General features: G+C 36.5%; 1 protein-coding gene across 1 annotated transcript in view; it reads right to left on the bottom strand.

The window, feature by feature from the left end:
* The window catches only part of eipr1 (EARP complex and GARP complex interacting protein 1), a 56,756-nt gene extending 34,951 nt beyond the window's left edge, over positions 1-21,805 (bottom strand). Inside the window, exons 1-5 of the mRNA XM_087779845.1 lie at positions 21,656-21,805; positions 21,465-21,548; positions 14,452-14,584; positions 12,226-12,382; positions 159-258 (exon numbers count right to left, since the gene is read on the bottom strand). Coding sequence (XP_087635971.1) covers positions 159-258; positions 12,226-12,382; positions 14,452-14,584; positions 21,465-21,548; positions 21,656-21,697 — 516 coding nt within the window. The 5' untranslated portion in view covers positions 21,698-21,805. The remainder of the gene's footprint in view (positions 1-158; positions 259-12,225; positions 12,383-14,451; positions 14,585-21,464; positions 21,549-21,655) is intronic.
* Positions 21,806-21,913: the final 108 nt, after the last annotated feature.

The following is a 21,913-nucleotide window of genomic DNA, read 5'->3' as shown; positions in this document are numbered from 1 at the left end:
GGGGCCTTCTTTGAATAGAGGACACCGATGTTGGCGCAGAGCGGCGAGGATGTGTGTGTCCGATAGCAACAACAATATGGTTATCAAAATAATGAGTTCGCTATTGTGTAACCGTGTGTGTAGCTGTGGATGGATTTGTGAATGTGTGCGGTTCTTACCGTCGCCTGTGTGGAGCCCTCCTGCAGGTCCCAGAGCAGAGCGTGGTTATCAGCCAGTGAGATCACGTGCTTGCCGTCTCCCATGGGCTCCCACAGCACACTGAAGGTACACAAAGACACACACACTAAAACCAGAGACACACTGAAGGTACACAAAGACACACACACTAAAACCAGAGACACACTGAAGGTACACAGAGAAACACACACTAAAACCAGAGACACACTGAAGTTACACAAAGACACATACATTAAAAACAGAGACAAACTAGAGGTACACAGAGACACAGACACTAAAAACCAGAGACACACTGAAGGTACACAAAGACAAACACATTAAAATCAGAGACACACTGAAGCTACACAAAGACACACACACTAAAACCAGAGACACACTGAAGGTACACAGAGACACAGACACTAAAAACCAGAGACACACTGAAGGAACACAAAGACAAACACACTAAAACCAAAGACACACTGAAGGTACACAAAGACACACACACTAAAACCGGAGACACACGGAAGGTACACAAAGAGACACACATTAAAAACAGAGACAAACTAGAGGTACACAGAGACACAGACACTTAAAACCATAGACACACTGAAGGTACACAAAGGCACACACACTAAAACCAGAGACCCGTGGAAGGTACACAAAGACGCACACACTAAAACCAGAGACACACTGAAGGTACACAAAGAGACACACATTAAAAACAGAGACAAACTAGAGGTACACAGAGACATAGACACTAAAAGCCAGAGACACACTGAAGGTACACAAAGACACACACACTAAAACCGGAGACCCGCGGAAGGTACACAAAGACACACACACTAAAACCGGAGACACACGGAAGGTACACAGAGACACACATTAAAAACAGAGACAAACTAGAGGTACACAGAGACACAGACACTAAAAACCAGAGACACACTGTAGGCACACAAAGACACACACACTAAAACCGGAGACCCACGAAAGTTATACAAAGACACACACACTAAAACCAGAGACAAACTAGAGGTACACAGAGACACAGACACTAAAAGCCAGAGACACACTGAAGGAACACAAAGACACACACACTAAAACCAGAGACACACTGAAGGTACACAAAGAGACACACATTAAAAACAGAGACAAACTAGAGGTACACAGAGACACAGACACTAAAAACCAGAGACACACTGTAGGTACACAAAGACACACACACTAAAACCGGAGACCCATGGAAGGTACACAAAGACACACACACTAAAACCAGAGACACACTGAAGGTACACAAAGACACACACATTAAAAACAGAGACAAACTAGAGGTTCACAGAGACACAGACACTGAAACCAGAGACACACTGAAGGTACACAAAGACACACACACTAAAACCAGAAACACACTGAAGGTACACAAAGACACACACATTAAAAACAGAGACAAACTAGAGGTACACAGAGAAACAGACACTAAAAACCAGAGACACACTGAAGGAACACAAAGAGAAACACACTAAAACCGGAGACCCACGGAAGGTACACAAAGACAAACCCACTGAAACAAGAAAGACACTGAATTTACACAAAGACAAACACATTAAAACCAGAGACACACTGAAGGTACACAATGACACACACACTAAAACCGGAGACCCACGGAAGGTACACAAAGACACACACACTAAAACCAGAGACACACTGAAGGTACACAAAGACAAACCCACTGAAACAAGAAAGACACTGAATTTACACAAAGACAAACACATTAAAACCAGAGACACACTGAAGGTACACAATGACACACACACTAAAACCGGAGACCCACGGAAGGTACACAAAGACACACACACTAAAACCAGAGACACACTGAAGGTACACAAAGACACACACACTAAAACAAGAGACACACTAAAGGTACACAAAGACAAACCCACTGAAACAAGAAAGACACTGAATTTACACAAAGACAAACACATTAAAACCAGAGACACACTGAAGGTACACAATGACACACACACTAAAACCGGAGACCCACGGAAGGTACACAAAGACACACACACTAAAACCAGAGACACACTGAAGGTACACAAAGACACACACATTATAAACAGAGACAAACTAGAGGTACACAGAGACACAGACACTAAAAACCAGAGACACACTGAAGGAACACAAAGACAAACACACTAAAACCAGAGACACACTGAAGGTACACAAAGACACACACATTAAAAACAGAGACAAACTAGAGGTACACAGAGACACAGACACTAAAAACCAAAGACACACTGAAAGTACGCAAAGACAAACACACTCAAACAAGAGACACACTAAAGGTACACAAAGGCAAACCCACTGAAACAAGAAAGACACTGAATTTACACAAAGACAAACACATTAAAACCAGAGACACACTGAAGGTACACAAAGACACACACTAAAACCAGTGACACACTTTATGCAAACAGAGACACACACACTTAAACCTGACACACTGAATTTACACAAAGACAAATGCATAAAAACCGGAGACACACTGAAGGTACACAAAGACAAACACACTAAAACCAGAGACACACTGAAGGTACACAAAGACACACACATTAAAAACAGAGACAAACTAGAGGTACACAGAGACACAGACACTAAAAACCAAAGACACACTGAAAGTACGCAAAGACAAACACACTCAAACAAGAGACACACTAGAGGTACACAAAGGCAAACCCACTGAAACAAGAAAGACACTGAATTTACACAAAGACAAACACATTAAAACCAGAGACACACTGAAGGTACACAAAGACACACACTAAAACCAGTGACACACTTTATGCAAACAGAGACACACACACTTAAACCTGACACACTGAATTTACACAAAGACAAATGCATAAAAACCGGAGACACACTGAAGGTACACAAAGACAAACACATTAAAACCAGAGACACACTGAAGGTACACAAAGACACACACACTGTTTACCTTCAGTGTGTCTCTGGTTTCAAAGACACACACACTAAAACCAGAGACACACTTAACTGACAAAATCCATTTTAATGTACACTCCGCATTAAGATAATTCAGTAGAATGTTCAAGTGTGTGTGTCCAGAAATACACCTCTTTTATCAGGAGAAGTGGTAAGAAAAACAAATCAACAAATGCATACATTTTGTGTGTCTGTTTGTGTTTGTTCAAGTGTATATTTTGCGCATAAAACAACCACAACCAGTCTTTGAACAAAATCAGTTTCCCCATTTTGTCATTTAATGTTTTGTGGCATTGTGTGTTATGATGAATTAATACAATGATTAAATTAATTAATAATAAATAAAAATGTAATCGTAAAAATATACAGAAAAGAGGAAATTGATATAATGAAAAAAAAAGAAGGTACATCTTGGTAAACTTCATTACAAAATAATAATATATAAATCTTATATATAAATATAAATAAAAATAATAAAATAAAAATTTAAATAAACACAAAATATAATGTAGCGAAATAAAAAATATAAAAAAAATATATATATTAGTAAAAAAACATTAGTAAAAAGACAATACATAAAAAACAGTTAAAGTTATTCATTTAAATGTATTATTGGAAGTTTTTGCCAATAATTGCATTAGGCTAGTTCAGTGTAACATGCAAGTTATTTTGAATTTATTTTGAGTTACTTATGAATTCACATCATTGTATAGTCCATTTAGAATGAACAGTTTTTTGATACCTATTAAATACTATTAAATTAAAAATAAATCGAGCCCTTGTGGACGAATACTCCTCCCCAGATGCAACACTAATAGACTCAGGGACTCATTCATTCCTCGTGATATTAGGCTCTATCCATCTATCTATCCATCCATCTATCTATACATCTATCCATCCATCTATCTATACATCTATCCATCCATATATCCACCTATCTATCTATCTATCCATCCATCCATCCATCCATCCATCCATCCATCCATCCATCCATCCCTCCCTCTGTCTCTCTATCCATCCATCCATCCATCCATCCATCCATCTATATATATATCCATTTATCCATCCATCTATCTATCCATCCATCTATATATACATCCATCTATCCATCCATCCATCTGTCCATACATCCATCTATATATACATCTATCGATCTATTTATCCATCTATCTATCCATCCATCCATCTATACATCTATCCATCCATATATATATCCATCTATCCATCTATATATCCATCCATCTATATATACATCCATCCATCCATCCATCCATCCATCCATATATACATCTATCGATCTATCTATCGATCTATACATCCATCCATCCATCTATATATCCATCCATCCATCCATCCATCCATCCATCCAGCTATATATACATCTATCGATCTATCTATCCATCTATCTATATACACATCTATTGATCTATCTATCCATCTATCCATCCATCCATCCATCTATATATACATCTATCTATCCATCTATCATCCATCCATCCATAATTTAAGTAACTTGGGGATCCAGGTTTGACCCTGGATCTTGAGATGGGTAAAGATTTTCCACTGTTGACCTCAAGTTTTCCAAACCTTTCACATACAATGACCTCAAATATGATTACCAATCGTTACTTAGGTCCAACACCAAAAAAAGGTAACATCCACTCAGTGACAGTCGTGTTAGCGTAAGGATTGCGTTGGCAAAAGCGTTCCCACCCAATTCCGTCAATCCCGGTTCTCAAACACAGCAGCGGGATCCTGAACGGCCTCGCAGGTATTGAAGAAAACACCGGCTTCTGCAGCGCATTCACTTTGATTCCTCCCTGTATACTACTTTGTGTAGAGTATTGATTCCTCGCCACATGCTCCAAGGAGTTTTCACTCCTCAGCGCACTCTACTTAAAGTATGTATTCGGTGCCCAACCCTTCCGAGACCAAACTAAACTCGGACCTCTGGGGTCCAAACGGTTGCTCCGTTATCCAAAAAACATGTTTTTTACCGTTATTTGGTTTTATTTATCGGTTGGGCGAGAAAAAAAACATGAAAAATATGCTTGATCAACTTGATAACATGCAAGAAAGAGTACAATTCGTTAAATTTACAACTAATGATGAGATTCAGTGAGAAATTTTAGACAAACTTTTATCTCCAAAAATGCATCAATGATTCTTCAGCAGCGAGAACAAAGCAATTATAGAGCAGGGAGGGACGATGAAGTGAATGGAAGTTCCATATGTGTACAGTCTTCTTGAGAAAGTTAAGAGAAAAGGGAGGATGCACATGTTTTTGGCAGTGAAGTAATTTAGCAAGGGAGGGCTTTAAGGGCTTTATGGAGGCTGTATATCTATGGAGGTGTTGTGGCAGCTTTTACTGCCCTCTACAGGAGAAGCGTGTCATTGTCAAATTAAGACAGCACTGCAACGGTTGTTCCTGCAGGACGTTTTGCTTTTAAGTGGTGGAAAAATGTTAATGCATTTCACTTTTGCACAACTAAAGATTGCTAATATTATGTCTGGAACCGTTCTTCTTGTGCATTGAGAATTTCTTCTAGAGGTTTGTTTGCATCTTAATAATGTATATAAAAAAGTGAAACCTTGACGTCGTCACAGCAACACCTTGAGTCGCGATTATGGTGTAAAGTTTATCTTATAAAGTGATGTTACTTTTATTATTTTCACATTTGGGGAAATTTGTGTTGTTTCAGAAGAAAGAAAAAGGAATTAACATACAAATTATATTAGAACATATGTATATATATAAAAAACAATAAAAATAATGGTACTAATGTAATAACAAAAATACATTTAATTAAAGTTCATATAGAAATAATAACAAAAAAAGCATAATGTAATAATTGCAATTTTTTTTTAAACATTAATCAGAATAAAAATAATAAAAAAGCATAATGAGCTATAACAAAAACAATAAGCAAAATAATATAATAACAAAATAAATTAGAGTATATTTATAAACATAATATTAAGAAAAATAAAAATTAAATAATTACAAAAACGATAAGCATTAAAAATAATAACAATAAATAAATGAAATTAAAGTTAATATAAAAATAACAAAAATGATAAAAAAAAACAGATTGAAATAATTATAAAAAAAATAAGCATAATAATATAATAACAAAAATTCATTTAATTCAAATTAATATATAAAAATAATACCATAAATTAAAAAAAAGCACAATGAAATAATTACAAAAACAATTAAAAAACAATAAGCATAAAAATATAATAACAAAAATAAATGAAATTTAAGTATATATATATATATATATATATATATATATATATATATAAAAATCATAATAAAATAATAAAAAAAAGAAAAAAAAAGTTCATAAAATAAAATAATAAACACAAAAAATAGATAGTAAAATAAGTGGAATAGATACAATAAAAAAAAAATAATGACAAAAATCAACAATAATAAATATAATATATAAATAATAAGTACAACACTAGTGCAATATTTTTTTTTAATGCACACTACAATAGGACAAAAGTAAGGGTGGAGTCTGGGGTTAAAAACGTAATATTTTTTCAGTTAAAGGGTTTGTTTTTTGTTCGTTGATCAAAGTTTATGACCGCAAGGAAGAACAGAGCTTTAACCATAACTATTAATCTTTTGGCTCAGCTCTTTGTTTCCCTAACGATGGGTCAACGTGAACAAAACAATCATTTAACAAGCCTAAATGTTTTACAATGACAGCAAATAGATCTTATAAAAACGAAATAACAACAGTTAAATTGTTGTATATAAATTAAAAAACACACAATTGAATTAAACACTTCAGTAAAACTCATAATTGCTTTATTTTAAATGGCTAATTTAGTCTTACTTATCTTATTAGTTCACACGTCTTTTGGAAAAAAAGCTCTGCCAGATTGAAAATAAAATATAAACAAAAACCCAGTTAAATAAATCCTTCAGCGGCCGCCTCGGGTGATAAGTAAGTAGGGGCTAAAAATACTGCAAATAATTAATAAACAAATGCAAAAACGTGTTGTTCTAAAAGAGTGAAGTTATCAGACCTCGGAAGCTCATCTCTGCTGGATCCTTGTAGCTTCGGGCGAAAACACAATAAATCGCCCACTGATGTAATTCTGGCTGAAATAAGGAAGCGCCGCATTAAAATATTACGAGCTTGCATTAGGAAAATTAAACGTCTGATTTGGGCGACTCTTACTACGTCTCTCAGCCTCCGACCTTTTCTAATACGTATTCCTGATTGTCTTACTTTTACCAAGAATCGATGTTCTCGCTTTCTGTCTCAAAGTCTCAAAGAATTGTCTTTAAAACGCTCATTGCTTCTTATAAAAAATGATTCGAGGATGTGACAAGAGATAAAGAGCACAAATTAGTGGATTAAACTCGACGTAAATTACAGATTTACATGTTTAAAATGTAATTTTGATCACACAAAGTACCCATGAAGAAAATAAACTTATATTTTAAGTAGTTTTGCACAGAACCTTTACAGAATGACAACTAGAATGTTGTTTATTTTTTTTAATTAATTGTTTATTCTATTGTGAATTAACCGCACTATATAAATAAATCGCCAAAACCAATACGTTATTTAATTATATTTTTATGTATTAATAATTATTAATCAAACAGAAAAATCTCAGGATTTCATGCATCAAGGCCACAAAACACCTATTTTTATTTGTAGATTTAGAAATTAGTGCCAGTTACAACCAATATTATTATTATTATTATTAAAACCAATGATATTATTATACTACAACATTATATATCAATAATCTGATTTATTTAATCATGTGTTCTTGAATCATCCCATAATAGAAAACGTTTCTGAATTATTATTAAAGAACCAGTTATGCAGTCTGGCCCGGGGGCCATTTGTGGCCCTTGGACAAGTTTGTGTGGCCCATGATCTCTATTCAATCGGAGAATGTAAAATCATTAATACTTTTAAAAATTGTATTTAAATATCAAAAGTCAAAGGAAAACCCCACCAAGAGAAGATTCTTAATGTTGAAATTAATTAATTTATTACTATTATTAAGTTATTGTTCAACTGGATGAAGATATAGGGGCTTTTATTTTGAAATTCTGAGTGAGATAAATCGATTTTTTTGGATGATTTTGTAACATAAAATAGTTTTGCATAAAGGACACGCAAGTAAGTTTATAATACATTAGGTAATTCAAGTCCTCCAGAACAACATGATGTGAGAAACATACTTAAGACAAAGAAGACTCGCTTTATGTAGCACTTAAGAAAATCAACTTTGTTTTCCTCTCTCCTTCACTCTTTCTCTTTCTCTCTCTCTCTCGCTCTCGTCATCTCGGTGACTCCGTGGGAATTGATTTACTTAAGTGGCACGACTCCCACTCAAAAACACAAGCGAGAAGACACCAGTAATGAGTGTAGTGGTCGTACATAAGTGTAAAGTGAGCGACTACAGGTGCATCTGGATTAAAAATAGGCGTTAATGACTTTTGGAATTTGATGATTTAAACACAATTAAGTTTATTATTAGTGCCGATTGTGCTTTATACTATTATAATAACATAGCGGCATTGCAGCATTTGTTCATTGATGTGTTGCAATTCAACTTCCGGTCACTAGAGGGCAGCAGTCATTATGTCTTCTGCAGGTAAAGGAACGATTCAATAATGGCGGATAGATTGATAGATAGATTGATCGATACTTTATTGATCCCCCGAAGAGAAATTATTTTGTCCAGCAGCAATAACACAATCCATCCACACAAGCATCCATAAAAACAGTCAAATAAATAGATGAATACAACCAAGCCTAGCTGACGGCTAAAGATTGTGGGACGATTACTGGGGATGAGAGGATACAATCGACTTGAGCAGCTTTTTTTAAAGATGTTTGTTTTGGATATATTTTGGCTTTAAGTTCTATTAATTCAACTAAAAGACAATCGAACAATTACAGGATGTCAGTGAAATTCCATGTGCCCCTAAAATTGTTACGAAAAGTGTATTGGAAAATATATCGGAAATGTAACGACAATCAGTGCATCGCTGCAGCCCCGATTCCGAATTGTTGACAATAATCTACCAGTTAATAATTATAAATATACACTCTCAAACACACATTAACACACTAGTGTTGAAAAAAAGTGATTAAATAAAAAAACAAACAATTCTAAAAATTTTCCGAAAAGTGTATTGAAATATATCGGAAATGTAACATCAATCAGTGTATCGCTGCAGCCCGATCCGAATTGTTGACGAGAATCTACGAGTTAGTTAATTATTCATATACTCAAACACACACACACACACACACACACACACACACACACACACACACACACACACACACACACACACACACACACACACACACACACACACACACACACACACACACACACACACACACACACACACACACACACACACACACACACACACACACACACACACACACACACACACAGAGCGTGACGAAAAAAAAGTGATTAAATTAAAAAAAAAAAAAAAATTACTAATGCATCAAGTTAATTCAGTTTGTTGTTTTGACACACACACATAGGCACACACTTGAGATGCACCTCAGGTACACACACACACACACACACACACACACACACACACACACACATTAACACACACTTTTGGAAGAAAACATTTTCAGGACAAACCTGGTATCAATAATGTAGATATCCAAACATGTGCAACACAGTCGCACACAAACACACAAACAGATGACTGAACACTAGCCGTGTTATCAGTGTGTGTGTGTGTGTGTGTGTGTGTGAGGATAATGTGTGTCTTGGAGAGATGGAGGAGGTGGGCAGCGGACCAGACCCATCCATCTAGGAAAGCCAATAGAGCACAACATGGGAAGGCATTGAATGAATGCACATACGCCGGCACACAGAGAGGTGCCCTTGTGAGGGTCATAGCTCTTGGGGTGCTAAGATGGTGAAGCCCACAGACATCAATCTTTAGCCAGAAGCTTGGCTTGACCTGGCCTTTGACACACACACACACATCTATACATACCCCTCTTCCCACATACAGACAGCAAGAATCCAATCCTCCTTCTATGTATTTATTCTCAACTGTTTTTTTTTCCTTGTTTTTTTTCTCTATCTTACCCTCCCGTCTGACACAGTTTGTTTCTTATCACCCTAACAACAGCCACTATATAAAGATATGAACGTCTGGTATCCATTTAACGTAGTATAACTGATAGAAAAACTTAATTAAATACTTAAATAACGAAAATATTCACATTTTTTTGGACTTTGTAATCATCAAGTGACACTAGTCAAACTCCAGGATTTGATCCTCGGAGGTTATACTGGTTATAATCTTTTAATTAACTCAAATAAATGAGTGTAAATTTTTACTTGGTATATATTCTCAACGTTGGTTTGCAAATGTATCACCAGTTGCAAATGTTTGTATACAAGACTTCAAAAAAACATTTTTACACAATAAACTAGGGATGTGTTTTGGTAAGAACGACACTACGATATATTGCGATAGTATAGGAACAATGATATATATTTGTAGTTGTGTACTGGTTGTTTTATTCTGCAATCATTTATATTTAATTGGTTTTAAAATCAAAATATGTCCAAACATCGGCTTCAAAAGCATCTGGAGTGGACTGTATCCTCTCGTCCTCAGCAATCACTTGGAAATCACAGGATTTCATTGTTCCTTAAGCTGCGCAGGACGTACCGACATAAATTAATGGAGGTAATAAATTAGGTATAGTTGCTACACAAAAATAAAATAAAAATCTGGTAAATATTTGCATTAGATTTTAAATATAATTATTTAATTTAAAAAAACTAAACATATATAAATATATAAATCTTTAAATGAAGACTTAGTGTTTTTCTCTTGCCAATATTTTCTATGATATATTGTGATACTATAGGAACAATAATATATATTTGGAGTATCGTACCTGTGTGGCAACATTTTTTTTTCATTTGTTTTAAAACCAAAATATGTCCAAACGTCAGCTTCGAAAGCATCTGGAGTCGACTGTATCCTCCCGTCCTCAGTCATTGCTTGGATATCGCAGGATTGATTGGTCCTTTAGCTGCGCAGGACGTACTGACTACAATTAATAAAAGGTAATAATCTAGTATAATTCCCACACAAAAATAAAATACAAACCCTGTATATTTGCGTTACATTTTAAATAGAATTATTTAAACAAACATATAAATACATATTTATATATATAAATATTTAATTAAACTTAGAAAATATTGGCATGAGGAAAAAACATTGATAAGCAAGAAAAACACCACAATATACTGTGATACTCTAGGAACAGTAATATAGATTTGGAGTATTGTACCTGTGTTGCAGAATTCTTTATTTTTCATTCATTTTTAAACCAAAATATGTCCAAACATCAGCTTCAAAAGCATCTGGAGTTGACTGTATCCTCTCGTCCTCAGTCATCGCAGAATTTCATTGTTCCTGCAGGACGTACCGACTTCAATCAATTAAGGTAGAAAATTAGGTTAAGTTGCCACAAAAAAATAAAATTAAAACCTAATATATATAAAAAAAACAAATATATATACATACATTTTTAATTTAAGACTTAAAAAAAATGGTAACGGTGCTGAAAAATATCGATACAGTACCGTGAAAAAAAATATCCTAATGGATATTTTTAAAACCCCTACAATAAACATACATATATGAAGCTCATATTTTACAGACTAATAACCTTATTAAGAAAATAGAAAAGAAGCTTCATGCTGGGGATTCGCATAACCAGTCCCTCTGTGAACCACCGACCACTGAACCAATCTTTTAAAGCAATTAAAGTACAAATAAAGACGTGTTAAGTGAAGAAATTAAAAGTTTGTCAGTGTCATTAACTTTACCAGTATGATCTAAAACCCAATTACATCGAATTAACCCCGTAAAAAAAAAAAAAAACCATCAGGGAATACGACACATAGCTATAAACCATCTATTCGAGTGGATGTTTCTATATCCATATCGTGGGTGGCAAAACGTTGAGTTTTTTTCGCCGATCTAATTATCGCACGCTAAAGAACACCTACCATGCCGTGTTGCCGTGCGTGCTGTCGTCTAGGTGACACAGCAGCTCCAGGGATTGAGGGTTGTGGGCGGAGTCGTCGGGCGACTCGTGGCTGCCCGTCTCCCAGTCGCAGGGCATCCGCCACACTGCTGCACACGAGACCACCTTGCCGTCGCTCGCTGGGAAGAACATGGACCACATGAAGAAGTCAAAATCCCGCCCCAAAAAAAAAGTACACGATTGGGTCCCACCATAGCAAAGAACCCGGGGCTGCTAATTGGAACTGTTGAGATGCGTAATGTATTCAGTAATTGGACCAAAAAAAAGTTTGAAAGGGCAAAAGGGAGAGAAAATTACAGACCAAAAAAAAAAAAGCCCAATTTCTTTCTTTTTTTGTGCAGATTTTGACAGTGTGTGGGCAACACTGGCATTAAGCCCATTTGTCAAATTAAAAAGCAGCATGGCTCAAGTCCACAGGATTTTTTTTTTCTTCCAGACAACTCTGCTCCTGGGTAAGAAGAAAAGAAATCATGCTAAACAAAATTCCCTTTCTCGCCTTTGCTCTCACACTGCTGTGGGACGTTTTAAAAAATAAAAAACACTCTTTTTATGCATTCCTTTAAGCACAATTGTAATTCAACAAACAAAATACTGTTTATATATATATATATATATATACATAGGTGTATTCCTAAGGGTGTAAACAGTATAAAGTGGGGTTGTTTGGACTTCAACAATTCCAATGTGGCTGTCATTCTGTGAACTCAACCATGGAAAACCCAACTGACGGAGCGAGACTCCGTTTATTTTTTTATTTTTTTTAAAAGGATGTGGGTGGAGGAAGTGGCGTCGACTCAAATGCATAATATAAAAAAATGACTTTTTTTCCGTTGAGCATCGTAAGGAATTGGGATGTGTAGATAGGAAGACGTGATTGACAGCCCGCGTTTGGCAAAATAGCTGCCAAAATAAAAAACCCTCCAGAGAACCCGGGGGAAGAGTCCCGGAAACCAGCTGCACCTCATATGGGCAATTTTAAAGACCATGTGGACAAGAGAAGCCATTTAAGAGCGTGCAAATATAGAGATCGTTGTATGTTTAATTTAAATTTGGAAGTGGATTTGTTCATTATGTGACTTTTTATTTGGACCCAAGCTTTTTTCCTTTTTTTTTTAAGCGTATTACCTTTCTTTTACGCACCTTTTTTTCTGGTTTCCTACCACTATATTCGGGGTAGGGTCACGGAGGCAGCGGCTTAAGTAGGGGTTCCCAGTTACATTAGTGCGTACTGGGTCTCCTATCGGTGGAATATGCATTGAACACATCACCAGCAAGGCGTCCAGAAGGCATCCTTATCAGATACCCAGGCAACATCAACGGAATCCTCTTAAAGGCGGAGGATCGGTGGCTCTACTCCGAGTCCCTCCTGGACGACCGAGCTTCTACCTTCTCTAAGAGCCTGGCCGACCTTCGGAGAAAACTAATTTTGGCCGCTTGTTCGTTTGGTCACTTCCCACTTTTCGTGACCATAGGTGAGGGTAGGAACATAGATCGTCCGGTATACTGAGGGCCTTTCCTTTTGGCTCAGCTCTTTTTTTTTTTTTATACCACTACTGATTGACTGCTTCATTCTACCCTTACTCGTGAACAGGACTCCAAGATAACCTCCTCCACTTGGGGCAGGATCTCATCCCAAATCAGGAAAAGGCTTTCCCACCTTATTCCAACTGAGAACCATGGACTCAGATTTGGAGGTCTCGATTTTCATTCCTGCCACTTCACACTCAAAGTTTTTGAAAATGTCGATTATAGTACAGTACTTTTTTTTTCAAGAGCCAACACAATTCCTGAGTAAAGGAAGTTTTGTTTTTACTTACTTAATTGATTTTAACAAAGCTGGTTATGTCCCTCAATTGAAGAACCATGAGCTCCTTGGCGGAAGTATGCACCGTTTCAGTGCTTCCTTAGTTTTTTAAATATATAAATAAATTGGCAACCTCCACGAGTTTCCCCTATACGTGGCAAAAATGTTCAATGTTTATCATGATTGATAAAACCCCAAACACACAATCAGTTAATTCATTAGTAAGAAAGGGTTTCAAGATAATGATGTCCAGCCAAGCAAGTTGCTAAATTTCGATGGTAAGATCAAAAAAACACGCACAAACAAACGACGGGGTATCTTCACATAATAGACGCTACGACGCTTCAGAGGGACTTCTGAGACCAAAACAGTCGGAGGACCTACTTTTGTTGTAGCAGGTGGTAAGGACCGTTTTATTTGCAGGACTGGCACCGATGTGCCATATCTCCCCAGCTTGGTGCAGAAGGACATTCTTATTAATGATGTTATTCTCATCATCAAAGTCAATGACGTGGATCTGGAAAGAAGGGAGAGATGTGTTTAAAGAAAAAAGAAAAAAAAAGAGTTGAAACGTTGCGCTACTCCTTTCACACACCAGCACAAGTTCATATAAAAAGAAAATAAATATATATATTTTTAAATGACAGCAATTACATCTTTGCTACAGATGACACAGTGGTTCTTTTAAACCCTAGCGAGATACGACTCCAGACTTGTGTTTAAAAATGCATGTTTTTAAGATGATTCCTGGATGTTTTAAAACTAATGTGTTCTGGCAGTGGCAAGGATTTTTTTTATGATCCCGGGGAAACGAAACTAGATATACAGATAATAAATCAAGGAACTGCCGTCGGGTGGGTTTGGGGTCAGGTCACTTGAACAACGGAAGGACAACTTTACTTCTCGGGCGGTTGGATCGCGCCTCACGTCAACATCAGCCCGTTGAACCATCTTATGGAAGTTGAAAGTGTTGGAAAAAGCCCTTAAAGTCTAAAAGGGTCACTGAGTCGTGGGAAACTGAGAGACACAATTTTATCCCTGCATGTTCGTTGGGCTGTTGGAGAAAACTGGGGCAGCCAAAGGAAACCCAGGGGCGCACAGGGAGAACACCCTAAAACTGCATTAACGAGGACCTCACTTATGAAACTTTACTCTTGAGATCACGATTTGAATTCAAAATCAACTGGAAAAGCACTCAGATAAGCCACACTTCTGCAAAGGGCCTCGTTTGACAAGGCTTTATAAAAAAAGCAATAAAAAGGGATAAACAACTTTTATCATTGAAGATAATATTAGCTTACTGCAAAAAACTAACAACAGCTTTGTGTTACTTTTGACTAGGGCTGCACGATATTATGAATAAGTGCGATATCTGATATTGGCGTCTTGAATTGCGATATCGATGTTAATGCTGTTTTAATGTTAAATTTTAATATTAATGATGTTTTTGTTTCACCTAAAATGTGATAAGATGCCAAAAAATATCACTTATAACGCTCAGTGTCGCGGGACTCGGCATCGGTTTCCTTCGAAACTGAGCGACATCAGAGAGGAGCCGCCGGCGCGTCGCGATATCACCAATTCAATAATAAATCCAACCTCTTTGTCCACGCACAGAACAGTTTATAAATGACGCTAACGACTTAGCTTGTTAGCATACAGCGAAGACGGACAGTTTTGCACTTGATTGGAATTTCCGCGATCTTATGAGAACGCTGAAAACAACCCAGACGAGATTAAAAGTACTTTCAATATGTTGCTTTAACAAAGGGGGTTGAAAGAGATGAGTGACTGGATCACTCCGATTTGAGTAGCGCTCATAAGTGATATAGCAACCGAGCCGCACCGCTCACAGATAGATAAAAATATAAATGATCGCACATGTTTTCGATATGCATATCCCACGAGCCAATATTGGGATATCGATATTTCTTCAATATATCATTCAGCCCTACTTTTGAGTTTTATGGTAGACTAAGGGTCTCCAGTTTACATATTGCAACATGGCCTTCTTAAGGCAACGTTAAGTTGACACGGACAATCAAGATTTAACAATAAAACGATTGAAATACACAAAGTAAATACTAATGGCATACCCATGCGCCTTTTGTGTCACGATATCTGAGCCATTAACAAGGAGTATAACGTGGGGAAACTCTAAGCTGTTGGTATTTCAATACACACGTGCCAAATGATTTATAATATTGTGTATTTATTGTGTATTTAACAAGTTTGCCAACATTCAACAGGAAAAGGTTGTAGGGAGGGATGAAAATGAAAACTTAAAATGTGGACTTAAGGAAATTTTTAGTTGAATAGTCCTGGTCTAGAGGTTTTGGAAAAGGTACTGCAGTTTTTCAGTACAATACAAGCGAAAGGTTTGGACACACCTTCCCATTCAATTATATTTTTTCATTGTTTTCATGATTATTTACATAATAGATTCTCAATCAAAACTATGAATGAACACATGCAGAATTACCTACTCAACAGTGTGAAATAACTGAAAGTAAATTTTAGTTTCTTCCACATTTTTCTCTGATAACTTCTATGCAGACTTTTTGCATTCTTTTGATGACCTTCAAAAAGTAGCAACCTGAAATGGTTTTTACTTGTTTGCCTTTTCAGGGTTACTAGTTGAATTGTTTGCCTTATCAATGGGGTTGTGTTGTAAAGAGAAAATGGTGGTCATTATTGCTATAAGAAGTTCAGATCAGTCAGTCCAAAAGATTGCAAAAACTTGGTCCCAAAATCTTTATCTTGTACTGTATCTTAGAATCTTAAAGGAATTTCAAATGACCAGTAGCTACAGTTTATTATTAACAACAGGCATAAACCTTCACTCGACTCAGCTTTGGATTACTTTAACTACGACGACCTCACGTCCGACTTTGATTGCACTCTGATAACACGATTGACGGATGAGCAAAGTCCTCGGAAGTTCAGTCAACAAGCCAAACTTTTAGCCTCGACACTACGGACACCCTTGCTCCGGGACGCCGTTCATTACATGGAAATGTATTCTACGAGAGTCCTCGATTGAATGCAGTTCAGGGCCCTACAATATAGTGAAACAGTGAGGGTCTCAAGGTTTTGATCAGACAATTAATGTTGGTTTCTCCCATAACAGAGACACTTACAGCACCTTGGGGAACTGTTAATAGGCTTGCACTGGACAATAACTCCTGCGAGGCACCACCACTCCCCTTGTCTGGACTACATTTACAGCCTGAACAAGAGGATGAAGGGGAGGGGAGAGAGTGAGGAAGAGGAGAGGGAGTGCATCAGAGCATCCTTCAGCTGCCTCAAAGTCAGCTAAGCCAGCTATTAACCTTGGGTTGGACTGCATCATGCAAAGAAATTATTAGGCAAAGTTATAATTTTATGGTGGGGAGGGAGCGTTACAAATAAATTTAGGCCTGCAGGACAGGGTAATTGGAGGGCCTGGTAATAGGGTCCACCCTAAATGAACCCAGGTATGAGGGGCATCGAAGTTCTATCCCTCCTCCCCCACCCCCTTGTGATTTATCCCTCACACTTCTAGGCCTGGCGAGTGACTCATAGCTTTCAGCCACTTGGGCAGCAAGCCCAGTGCATTTAATTATGTGTCGGAATCGAGGCGCAGAGAAGGAGAGGAGGGGGAATCGGAAGAGGGTGTAAGGGACGGATATAAAAAAAAAAAAAAAAAAAAAAAAATCCCAAGCTGGTTATGCCCCCCTACCTACTTCCCCCACCCCACTTGAGGGGCCCTCGGTGCTAAAGCTCTTTAGCCGCACAGATGACAGTAAGCGGGACCAAGGAGTCGGCGGCGGGCGAGAGGTGCCAGGCTTGGACACTTTATCTCGTTAGCAGCTTTAAATGCCATGCCGACGCACACTCGGGTCCGTCATCCCCGACGATTGGCCTCTGAGGGATTTGAGAGGTTCTCAGCGAGTTAAGAGAGACATTTCCACCCTGCATTATGGTTAATGGGAGGTGAAGAGGCCAGTAGGCTTATGGATACGGCAGGAGCTTCCGATTGCTGGAATGCTCCCGTTTGACAAAACATATTTCAATTGCGTTTTCAAACCCGCCGGACAACCTGGGGTGCGAACGATGCAGTACAATGTACAAAGAGAGTTCCAAGGGGGCACAGACGGCATTATGGCATTGTTTTTAATGCAGTGCTATAGAGAAACCAAAACTTAAATTGTGAAACTTTGCTGACTTTTATAAACCAAGAAATATTCCTTTGATTTTAATACAAAACAATTTTTTAGACACATAGCTTGTAACATGTACTGTATATACGGACCCCTATTATTTTTATCCTTTTTATTGTGAGCCAGAATGTATAGATCACAGAGCAGATTATTATCTACCACCTTTTAACCGTCAAGTAAAATAATACACAAATGCTCTTCCCCAGATGCAACACTAATAGACTCAGGGATACATTTATTCCTCGTGCTATTAGGCTGTTTAATTCTGAGTTTGGGGGCAGGAGTGGAGTGAAAAGATGGTTATATTCTATGTTAATCGTTGTGTTCTTTTTCCTTTGTATCCTTGCCCTTTGTTCTTGTTTTTACCCAATTTCCTGAAGATCTCCAGTGGGATTAATAAAGTCTTCTAAAGTCTATCTATCTATCTATCTATCTATCTATCTATCTATCTATCTATCTATCTATCCAAAAAAATCAACATAATTACGTAGGAATTAGATTGCTTAACACCTTGCATCCTGCAGGGAATTTAGTAATGTCTTCTGCTGAGAAACATTTTTTTTAAATTAAATTATATATTTGGGATATAAGGGACATGGAGAAATGATCCATATATTGGGTAGAAATTACTAAAAAGTGATTATTTATATTTAAAGTGAAACATAAACATGCATAATGTCTTATAAATAGCCTCAATTAGATCCTTTTTTAATTACATTTCGACCCATTTTTCACTTTCAAGTGGCCATAATATTCCTAAGAGAAAACACATTTCAGTAAATAACCTTCATAATAACCCAATTGAAAAATACTTTAACTAGCTTTCATTCGATTAAAATTGCAAAAATTGAACTAAAGTTAACAATTATTTAAGATGTTAAAATACCCATTTGCAGTTTGGCCCTTACATTTGAGTGCATCACACCAAAAAAAAATGTTCATTTTGCTTGTACAATAACCACATTGTTGTCACCAAATCCAAAAATATTTTCAGCATCTAGCGATGTACCAGCTCCTTATTGATGCCTGCCAAAAAAAAAAGAAAAAAAAAGGCTTGGTCGATGCTGCACGTTTCACTTTCTCTTGCTCAGAGAGCTAATTATTTTCCTCCGTTCAGAGCCAACTGTCTCTGTCATCTGTCTGTGTAATGACCTCTGAGATGTGCATGCATGTGGAAACCCTCCCAACGCTCCCTCCTCTGACCGAAAACACCCACAGTAATGAACGCACACTTTCAAGTGAATGATGCCGATTCATGATGCAGAAGGAAGATGAAAACATTCGGGATGGCGTTAAAAAGATGTATAATGGGCGACAACTTGTAATTACAGAAAATATACTTTGAATCCTTTTAGTTGTGTGAGTGAGATCTCTGATGACTAAGCAAAATTCCAATTCTATACACAAGTGTGAATATTTCGAATGCAGTTCCAGTGGAGTCAATTCAAGAATGTGGATTTTCACACAAGTTAATATAAATGAAAAATAAGGGAAATACTAATAATATTTTTTTTATAATGTATATGTCATAGTACAGATTGGAATCCAGTAGGATCTGGAATCCTCCTTGTACAGATTGGAATTCCATGATTCAGGTCCCAGTTCAGTAGTAGGATTCAAGTAGTAGGAGTACAGTACTAGTTCCAATCTTTACTAGTAGGATCTGGAATCCTATTACTGAACCTGGCTCATAATATTGGAATTCCGATCTGTACTCGTAGGATTCCAGATCCTACTGGATTCTAATCTGTACTCTGACTTATACTGTATATAATATATATATATATATATATATATATATACACGTATAAAAAAAGAAAAAAAGCAACATATATATATATACATATATATATATATATATATATGTATATATATATATATAGGTTGCTTTCATACGTTATTTACTTTACCTACTTTTTAAAACAAAAGGAACAAAACGCACAATTAATATCATCTCTCTATGCATTGTAGAATCAAAACATGGTTATCTATCACAAGGCGTAGCCCCAAAAAACCCCAACATAAAACACATAAAATGAGGGAGGAAGGGATGGTAATGGTACCCTCCAAATAAGGGCTTAAATAGGGTTCCTACAGTTTAAAGCGAGTTAACCTTTTAAGACTTCTTAAATACTATTTAATTTAAAAGACCAAGTCAAAAACACCACATCAATAACAGGTTTAGGGACATCTTTCGCCAAAAGTTCATTTTAACAAAAAACTAAAAATAATGACTTGTTAACCTACTGAAAAAGTTTCCTTGTGCCGATTTACACATATTTCCTGTACAAAATACAATGTGCATTGTACTTATTTCCTAGTACTGCTTTCCTCGGTGAAAATACAGTTGATTGGAAACCCAATTCTCATATAATTTAAAAATATTTTCCCATACATAAAATAACAAAATGTCAAGCATCATGTTTTCACATATCTAAGATTTGCCTTAAGATATTTTAATGCCAATACATTTTTTAGATTCATGAATTTATTGGCAATTCAGACTTTCTAATGATCCATAAGAACCCAAATACTTGATTTCTTTATGACAATTAATGATGCAAATATAGAAAGCAAGAAGAGATTAAGAAAATGGCCATATAGGGTTAAGTTAAATCCACCGATTGCTCATGCCAACCTGTGGTGATGCTGTAGATGCTGTATGTGTTTGTCTTCTATGGCTTATGTGACTGAAGTTGGTTGAACTTGTACTTGAAATACAAACAACTTCAACAATGTTTCAGGATTTCCAGCCATAAGTGGAGCCTCCATCGAAAGCAAAAATAATATATCCACAGATATATGATTAATCATTGGACACATCAATAGTATATATTCAACTACCACATATTATTTTGTTTTGACACATTTCTGTCACATTGAACAGGTACTGACCACTGCAGCATAGTAACATTTTACTAGAGCTGCACTTTTTTTAAACAAAATACAGTAAGTATATAAATGATTTACTGCTTAATGTAAATGCAAGATGTTTAATTCTGAATAGACAGTGTTTTAGATAGTTTGGTGCATTATACATGCACAACTATGGTTATTATGTTAGATACCTGGATTTTTATTCCCCTGGTCATTTAAAAAAAATACCTATGTGCACATTTAACAATACAAGGACAACATGATCGATTTTAATACAATTTTAAAATGTAAAAAATAGACAATTGGATGTTTTCTTACCTGGTTGTCAAATTTCAGAGACTGAGTCCCCACGAAAAAGCGAATGGCGTCAGTTTCAGCTGCTTGAGCAGTCAGTGCTCTTGCCTGAAAACACACATTTCGACAATAAATGACATGTAAACCACTGACATGATATTAAAACACGAGAGAGAAATAAACAAATAAATGAATTGTATTGGAAATCTACGTACCTGGAACTCCAGACCATATATAACAGGAGCGTCGTCTTCCATGATAGACTTTGCCAGAATTTGCACGCCTTTTTTATTTGAAAAACAAACCGTCTAAACGCGAGAAAATAACAAAAATGTTATTTAGCAGCTGCTGTGTAGCTTCTCAAACACAGCACTATACTTCCGCGTTTCAAAATAATTTTGACGTAAGCCTGTGCGTAACTTGTTCTAAAAAGAATTGCTTTACGTTACAAAACATACGTACAACACACCGTG

Source organism: Callionymus lyra, chromosome 18, assembly GCF_982586985.1.
Source record: "Callionymus lyra chromosome 18, fCalLyr1.hap1.1, whole genome shotgun sequence".
Lineage (NCBI taxonomy): Eukaryota > Metazoa > Chordata > Actinopteri > Syngnathiformes > Callionymidae > Callionymus > Callionymus lyra.
This window is presented reverse-complemented; position numbering and strand designations above follow the sequence as displayed.